Here is a 9028-nt window from a genome sequence, read left to right on the forward strand (position 1 = left end):
GTCCTGAGGAGACCACACAGTGGCCGAATTTTGTATGATTTAGCAGAAAGACAAAATTTGACCAGTGTATGACCAGCTTGAGGCATTGTTCACACCAAATGCAGAGCAGATGCGCTCAGGTTTCTGCACACGCACGCTAGTCTTTTAGATGCAATTTTGGCTAAAAAAAATATATATATTTTTTTTTATAGTTTAACGTGGGCTTTCAGTGCGTTCCAGGCATTTGCATGCGTTTTTGATGCATTTTTGATGCGTTTGCAGATCCAGAGCGGGTAAAATAGGGTCTGCTGCAGTTTTTTTTTACCTGCTCTGGATCTGCACACTGCGATGTGAACTGGAGCTCAAAATACCATAGGAATACATTGGACGCAGTTTTGATTCCGATCTGCACCTGCTCTGGATCTGCTCCGCGCTTGGTGTGAACTAGCCCTTAGGGTTACCTCACATCTTAAGTGGTTGCAAATGCCACACTAAGCCTCGTACTAGTCTGAAATGACAGCCTAGATATTCAGAATTCTGTACTGTAATGTTTGTATAACATGAAAAATCTCATTATCAGTGAAGAGTACAGGAATGTGTCATATTACTGTAAGTTATCAATAAAAATGTGTACCTTCACTGCCATTCCATTGACGTCAGTCCCTAGAGAGCCACCTGAGACCAATGTGTTGGGGACGGAACCTGTGCTGGTCTCAGAAACATGCACTTCTGAAATAGGAATGTCCAGTTCTCTGCTTGCAATCTGGAAGATATAGAACAAGACAAAATGATTTTATTTTTCTACTTAAAAGGCTATTCTGTCTGTCTGTGAAATAAATCTATGTACTAGTTACAGAGGTGCCCATGTCATGAATCATAATGTGAAGTTAGACAAAGTAGAAGGTTCAAAGGGCAGACCACCTAAAACTGGTATTTCAGAATTGGGTAGAAGCCCATCAATGGGACCACCACTGAAGCCACAGAGAAGGCAGCTTTGTGAGGTTTTACAAAGCTCAAATTATTTTGATTTTATTCTGAACAGGATTAACAATTCACTGATTGACTTTATGTAAAGTCTAGAAATGTTCTTTAACCCCTTTGCCACCAGATCACATTTTTTTACACACCTTCTAAAATGTTAGTAATAACTTTCGGGTCTGATATGCAACCAAAGTGACTGTTTTAGTTTTGCTTCGGTTTATGTTTCACAGCCTGTTAGGAAGACTCCTAAATATTATAGGTAGACTGAGATATTAAAGGGCTTCTAAACCCTCTGGTTTTTTGTTTGCATATAGCTACTGCTAGCAAGCAGTAGCTATATGCATAAAGTTTTTTTTTTTAAATGCATAAAGTCCGAGAAAACTAAACTGCTTCGGCAGCCGCAAAGCATCTTGGGGCGGGCGCATGCACAGTTCGGATTTTCGTACGGGAGACGAGCGGAGACGCAAGGTAAGTCTATGGACGCGTGCACCCGCATGCAGACACCGTAGGACAGGAAGTGCCAGCAAGGACAGAGGAGTCAGCGCTGGATCGGACACCCGCCGCAGCGCTGGAGGGACAGATGAAGACATCAGGAAAGAAGAAGAAGATCGGATTAAGATAAATCATTTAAGGTAAGTGCTGACATTAACATTGGGGGGAGGGAAAAAATGTTTTCCGTTTAATGTCACTTTAAAACAACAGCATCATAGATGGGAGGGAGAGAGAACAAGGTTAACAGGTCGGACAGACAGGGCAAATTCCAAACAAATGCAAGACTTCCTTGCTGTGAAATTCCATACGGAATCATTGCTCAGTGCGCCTGCAAGGTTTGGAACCAGGGATTGCTTGTTTATTCGTTTTTTTCCTATTTATTAAACTAATGTAATTAGTCTACAGCATGGCCACATGATCACTTGAGAAGGAAGTTACATATGTTATCAATTAGGCACAACAAAAGCTAAATATCATGATTTCCATGTTCACATCCCTAACTAATCCATGAACTAATCCATTCCATAATACCCATCAAGTAAAAATAATAATTTACGAGAATGAATATATACCTGCATAATCTTTGTGTGGACTCCTTGTCCCATCTCTACCCCACCATGACTAATCAACACTGATCCGTCCAGATAGATGTGAACAAGAGCTGCAGCCTAGAATCAAACAGAATGAGGAATTACATTTTAAATCTTTGTCCAATTTTTGCAATATATAATTGGCACAGCATACACAAAAACATTGTAACATCACATGACTGTGTTAAAACTTGTCTTAGAAAAATACACCCACCGGCATCATTAAAATCTGGAAGTTAAGTGATAAAGTTAAATATACCTGTCCAAAAAATTTAACAATGGATCCAATGGGAAATTTCATGGGAATGATGGCCAATCCCTTCTTCTTCCAGTAATTCTGCTTATTAAATTCTTCAATGGCAAGTCGTCTGTTATGGTAAGAAGATTTCTCCATGCACTCATTCCAGCACATTATCAAGGTTCTGGCATCTATCTCCTGTTTCAGGTGTGTTTGGCCAATCCCTCTGTGCAAATTGAGCTCCCTAACCTGAAAAATTAATTAGAATTAGAAAAAATTGGTCTTTTAGTTGTGCCCAAGCCGATTTTCCAAAATGTTTTTTTAACCACTATAGACACCCCAGTTGTCTAAATGTATCAACATTAAAGTGAACCTATAATTATCCTATAGTAGCTACACTAATGGTGTTCATGAAATGTAGGCTCCTAGACCTAGTACCTACACATACCTGTAGCTTTCTTAACAAGTGTCCCAGATTCCTGAATCCTGAAACACTTATTTATGCCACTTTTGACATGAATCTCTGCTTGGCCCAACCAATCTTACTCTCTACTTGTCCATTGCAACTCTCTATTGGTCCACTGATAAAAGACCAAAAGAGTGGTATGGAACAAAAGAGGAAAAAGGGGAGCATTAAATGTAGTCACAAGTTGCATTAATGAGCTTCCCAGGTTTTGAGATACCAGGGCGCTCAAAAAAAGCTGTAGGTATGTGCAGACATTTCTAAATGATTGCATTTTGTTTACACCACCAATCTAGGCAATACCAGATAATAACAGTAACTGCATTTTAAAAACACCACTACTTTAGGCAATATAAGATAAGAGCATATTTACTTTTAAGACATCCTGACAAAATCTTCATGTGACAAAGTGTTATTCACCTTCTCAGATGGGAGCCCCGCCTTAATAGCAATTTCACTCATACAAGTTTCAGTTACAAATGCAGCTTGTGGATATCCAAACCCTCGGAAAGCAGTGTTTGATGGGAGATTGGTCTTGCATGCAGTTCCTTTACATCTTAGATTGGGTATTTTGTAAGCATTGTCCATGTTCATTAGACCAACCTCAACTACCTAAATAAGAGAAGTGGTCATTCATGAATTTTTGCGTATAAACTTAATTTTGAAAATATTGCATGCACATATTCTTAATACCCAGACTTGCATGTGAATTAAGAAGCAACAAAAGATGTATTTTACAAGTGTGGGTTTACACAACACATCATCTGAAGGTAACATAAATGTGAAAGGAGGAGTAGATGAAGTAAAATGACTTACCAGGATGGAGTCATCAGAGGTAGAACCAGCATTATTGTAATAGGACACATCTAGAGCAGTCACCCGACCATCATTCATGAACCCTACCTGAAGGAGAGAAAATTGTATCCACAATTGCTCATTGTTATTTTAAACTACATGCTGTCCCTATACAGTATTTTTTCCATAATTTTGTCATTGTGCTTACAGTACAATAAAAAAAAGAATTATGTTGACAAATTTCTAAAGTATAATAAAAGTAAATGATGTCTACTTACTTTATATTTTCCAAGGTATGGATGGCGTCCTCCTGTTATTAGCATGTCATCCCCACGCTCCAGAACACAGCGCACTGCACGCTTTGTCCTAAAGTAAACATTGGTATCTCTCAGCCATTGTAAAAAAAAAACACTTGAAAAGAATTTAATGATGCAGAATCACAGCCATACTGAAAAAACAACCCTAGGTTGGGATATGGGTACGAGTACTCGCCCAAATGCTCCGATGCTATTAGGTACGAGTACTCGCCCAAATGCTCCGATGCCTAGCACGAGTACTTCCGGTATCAGGAAGCCGGGCAGCGTGTAATGATGTGCTGCCCGGCATCCTGATTGGTCAGGAAGCTGGCCAATCAAGAAGCTGGCCTCGTGAGGTAAGGTTACCTTACCTTTAGTATGTCCATCCTGTCGCCCCCGGGGCCTCTCCAGCGAGAACGTGGCCTTCCTCTGGTACCCAGTCGGAGCCGTCTGGCCGGCCAATCAGGAAGCCAGGTGGCGAGTCATTACACGCCACCTGGCTTCCTGAATGGGACTTCCGTTACTCGGTAATTGGTATTGGCGAGTACCGAATTTTTTTTAGCGGTACTCGGTACCAAAATACCGGTATCGGTGCATCCCTACCTCCCTGGCGGTATGAGCTGAAAGCTCATTAATGGGGACACTCAATACTTCTAATGTCATTTCAAAATGTTATTGACCATAAAGACTAGTATACCTGTCAGGTGGTGATAAAAATGCATTTAAAGTAGAACCATGAGGTGAGGGAAAATCACTCATCCTCATAGTTCAAGCCGACGTGTGACAATGAAACTGTCACATGTCGGCTCAATAGATCGGGAAGTGAGCGAACGCATACCATCGCTTGCTCACTTCTCGATCATCTCCCTGCAGAGAGCGGTGACTGTCAGTCACCTCTCCCCGCAGCGATTCCCCCCCTCCCCGCTCTGTTCCTCGCGCGCTGACTGGAGGAATGGACGGGGGAGGCTGCGGGTACAGCTGGCTCTTCCTCTAGATTGGCAGAGCCAGCTGCCATTCACACAGCTGGGTGGATCTCGACAGGTTTGCGGCGGTCTCGGTATACCACTAGCTGTAGCTCGCGATATATTGAACTTTGGGTCACGGGAGAACGCTAGTATATGTCCTCTCGTGACCCTTAAGAGAACTATGGGGAAAAACACTTACCCCATAGTTCTCTTTTAAGTACCCTATTAACAAAAATGTATTTATCTACTCTATCATGGGAGTGAGCTTGGAGCGGTGGCTACTTTGCAACACACACAGGGATCATGGGGAACAAAAGTAGCCACCCTCCAGAAGGAAGGACAGTGTCAGCACCAATTCAGAGATGATTTGAGGATCTACAGCTGAGTGATACACAAATAAGATGCATTTTTGTTAAACAAAATTGCAACAAAGTCAGTTTCAGTCTGTTTCTAGAAGCCTATAAACACCTGCTGATTGTTTATAGTAGAAGGTTGGCAGCCTGCCAAGATCTGCTCTCATACTGTAGAAAGAAGCAAAGATTTCACTGCATGTGTTGAGAATTTTGAAAATGTATGTCTCTACAATGGTTATGTATTGCCCTTGTCGTTTACAGTTGTGTCACTACTAAACTTAGTATGTTTATTGCTGGACTGTAATCAGTCTGGAGGTTGATTACTCTGGTTTCTGCAGGTTTTCCCTAAATCTGGTAGATTGATCGCTTCCCTCTGTTGTTGGGATGGGCTCCAGTATTCAGTGTGGGAGGATCAAGTACCAGATTATAAATATACATTGGCTCTGACCAATCCCTAAGAAGGCTGACTCAGGAGGTATGGCTGGGGAAGGTTATACATCTTTGGAGGCATATTTCCAATACTCCCTCTCCCTTGGGGCTTCTGCCTGGGAGGAGGCCTGTGTGTCTGCAAGATGTCTGACCTGGTCCTCAGCATGTGACAGGTGCTAGAGGCTCAGAGGTCTAAGGTGATGCTGGAAAGAAACCTGAAAGAGGCTGAGCTGGAGGAAGAATCTGCTTACTGAGGAATGTCGCAGCAGAGCTGGGGAGAGCTACCATCTGAGCCCTTTAAGACACATGTGTTAAGCTCAAGGCTCAGGGGGCGAATTCGGCCCACCAGGCCATTTCCTAGACTTCTACTTTCAGATCTAGGTATTATGTTATTACTAAAACCAGTGATAATTGAATGCAGAGGCAATTATGATAAATATTACATTTATATAGTCTTACAGGCCCTTTGAAGGCAACCATAATGTTGATGCGGCCCACGATTAAATTGAGTTTGACACCCCTGCTGTAAGAGATTCCTCACCCTTGACTCAGGTACTATACAGAAGCGAAGAAGCCAGTTAGTGCACTGCAAGTATTGTGACTGCTCTCACAGAGTCATTTTTACTGGCTGCTCTCTGTTGCAAAAATCTATTTTTGGTAGCTCTCAGGACCTGTTGCTATTGCTACTACAGAAGATAGTGTCCTCTATTTTGTGCTTTTGGGTATCCTGCAAACCTAAACCCTTTCTCCAAAGTTTGCTACGGAGCAATAAACACTAAAAAGACCCTATGACTCGAGCCTGTTCAATTTAAGAAGTGCTGGTGTTGCTGCAGTGGAGAAAAAGGGGCCAGTAACTGCTAAACCCGTAACCCAGGGGGACACAAAATTACCAACGGCTCCTTTAGGGGTGATTGCTAGACATGTGCGCCAGCAAAAAAAAAAAAAAGTTTTTCGTTTGTTTCCTTTCGTTTCGGATGTTTCCTTTTTTCATTTTTCCGGACGAGTCTAAAAAGGCAATTCGTTTTGGCATTCTCATTCAGATGAATTCAAATTTTGCGGTAATTTCAGATGAGTTAAAAACGATAATTATGTTGCAGAAAAGGGACATTAAATGTTAACTTTTTAACTTTTTTTTTTGAAAAATTCTTTTTATTGAAGTTTTATACAATTAATACAATTAACAACATTTGCTCACACAAAACTTTTAAACTTTTGACAGTCAAAAAAAAAACAATAAAATTTCATGGGGTCCCCCCTAAAATCCCTCACTAGACCCTTGATCCGAGCAGCAGCCTGGCAGAGCAGGAAGGAATTGTCAAAAACTTTGTTGTGTTTTTTTTTTCATATAAAAGACTTTTTCTACAGTGTGGTGTATTTATTTACAATTTTACCGTTTATTTGGTGAATGAGTAGTAGTACAACTACCCCTTACTCATTCACAAAGTTGGGGCGGCATTTGGGTGCCCGCTTTATGAAAGGGGGCACCCAGATTCCTATAGGCCCCTTGCCTGCAGACCGCCACAACCATCGGGGCTAGGGTGGTGGGGAAGAAGCCTTTGTCCTCATTACATGGGGACAAGGTGCTTTTTCTAGGGGGTCCCCGTCGGCAAATGTATGGTGCAGGAGGGGAGGTATCGCACGCTGTTTTTTCAAGATTATTTCTGTGAACTTTTAACAGTTAAACATTTTTTGCATTCTGTGACAATTCTCCACTTCTTTGTTGCGAGTCCCAGATGTCAACAAATAGGTAGAGAGAGCTGCCACGGAATGACACAGACACATAGCTCTCCTCTTCTTTCTTTACATTCTGTAAAATCTCTTTGCCTCTTTTTTGACATTCGGGATGCGAGCCCCGATGTCAACAAAGAGGCCGAGAGCTGTCACATATTGACACACAGCTCACCTTTGTTCCGTTCCGAATGACATTCGGGAAACATTTCGGATGCACCCACATTTTGTTATTAAAAACATTCGGATTTAATCGGATTTGATATTCCTGTCATTCAAAAATTTGGATGCATCCAAATGTCCGAATATGCAGAAATTTGTATGAATGTCAATTCAGAATGAAACAAATCGCACATGTCTAGTGATCGCTACAGATAGATAAATATGATAGATACAGAGATTAATGGGGGGCATGTTTTAAAGTGCTTTTACTGCTTGTTCTGAATATGAATATTTTGTGTACATGGTTTGGGCACAGGTTCCCTTTACAGTATATCTAAACCCAAGAACAAAATGTTTAAATATTGCAGCTTGCCAGTCCTTTCATTTTCAAATCTTAACTGAAAAAAGAAAACTGATTGGTTGCCATGCACTCTGCTCCAGATTTGATCTGCTACCGTTTTGATACATACCCCCCAGTGTGTTGTTATAAGAGAAAGATGGAGGCATTCATGGCTGTCTTCTGAAAATGCTGGTTCCCTGGCTATCATGCTGGATATTCATTTTAGGTCAGCAATTTAAAGTGTTAAAGCCAGTGCATCAGCAAAACAGCCAGCCAGATGACTAGCATTTTAAGATGCAGGTCAACACAGCCAACCCCCTGTATTTCTCTCAGGTAACCATTCACCTAAAGTAAACCCGTGCTTTGTTCATACAGGGCAATACAACAGGTTAATTTAATGCTAGTACCAATAATAACTTCCCTACCTTCCCTTTACTTCTGCCCCTTAGCTCACCCAGGCAGCACTAGGTGCCTGAGAGGCCATTAGTTCACAGCACAGTCATATGGAAGGTAGGTAAATGAGTCACATGATCTCTACACCCATAACTACCATATAGTTCTCTTCAGTCTGGGCGTCCAAACATAGTTGGGGGGGGGGAGTTGGTATAACCTGCAGGAGGAGCATAAGCAAATCACAGATTCACGGCAAGCAAGTCCTGCAGGAGGCATTTAGTATATTGGACTAAATATTACTGAATTGTGTAATTTGTCTGCAGTTTCTTTTTCATTATTGCTTTGCAGACTTGGAGCTATAGTTTGCTGAGATACACAGGACACTATTTGGATTGTAACTTACTTGTTAGCAGCAACTGCGGTGATCGATGCAAGACAACCTGTTTTTGTTACTTTTCCACCAAACGCTCCTCCAACTCGTTTTACATGACATACTACCCGATTTGAAGGTACCTTCAGTACTGCAGCCACAAGCCCCTAAAATAAAAAGCAAGATCACTAATATTTTTAATTTCAAATCGAATCTATTCATCTAGCACAGAAAAATGGCAAAGTACAAATAAATGTCCAAATACTATTACAGAAGTAACAGGAGAAAGTTATGTTTACATTTGTAATGGTAAACATTTGCTTAATCACTATACTTCACGGTTTTTTGAACATTGAGAGGTCTGTTTAATCAGACAGGGGTCGCATCACTATACATCACTTGCACAAAGTGACTGTACATTTTAATCAATTTATTTGAGTTGTCAGTGTTGTTT

General features: G+C 41.2%; 1 protein-coding gene across 1 annotated transcript in view; it reads right to left on the reverse strand.

The window, feature by feature from the left end:
* The window catches only part of LOC108799584 (aldehyde oxidase-like), a 30266-nt gene extending 21529 nt beyond the window's left edge, over nt 1-8737 (reverse strand). The window contains exons 1-7 of the mRNA XM_018571465.1: nt 8608-8737; nt 3817-3904; nt 3560-3646; nt 3164-3355; nt 2302-2529; nt 2025-2120; nt 614-742 (exon numbers count right to left, since the gene is read on the reverse strand). Of these exons, the coding sequence (XP_018426967.1) occupies nt 614-742; nt 2025-2120; nt 2302-2529; nt 3164-3355; nt 3560-3646; nt 3817-3861 (777 nt within the window). The 5' untranslated portion in view covers nt 3862-3904; nt 8608-8737. The remainder of the gene's footprint in view (nt 1-613; nt 743-2024; nt 2121-2301; nt 2530-3163; nt 3356-3559; nt 3647-3816; nt 3905-8607) is intronic.
* Between the last annotated feature and the right edge of the window lie 291 nt (nt 8738-9028).

The sequence above is a fragment of the Nanorana parkeri genome, unplaced genomic scaffold, assembly GCF_000935625.1.
Source record: "Nanorana parkeri isolate BGI_ZX_2015 unplaced genomic scaffold, ASM93562v1 scaffold1763, whole genome shotgun sequence".
In the NCBI taxonomy this organism is placed as follows: domain Eukaryota; kingdom Metazoa; phylum Chordata; class Amphibia; order Anura; family Dicroglossidae; genus Nanorana; species Nanorana parkeri.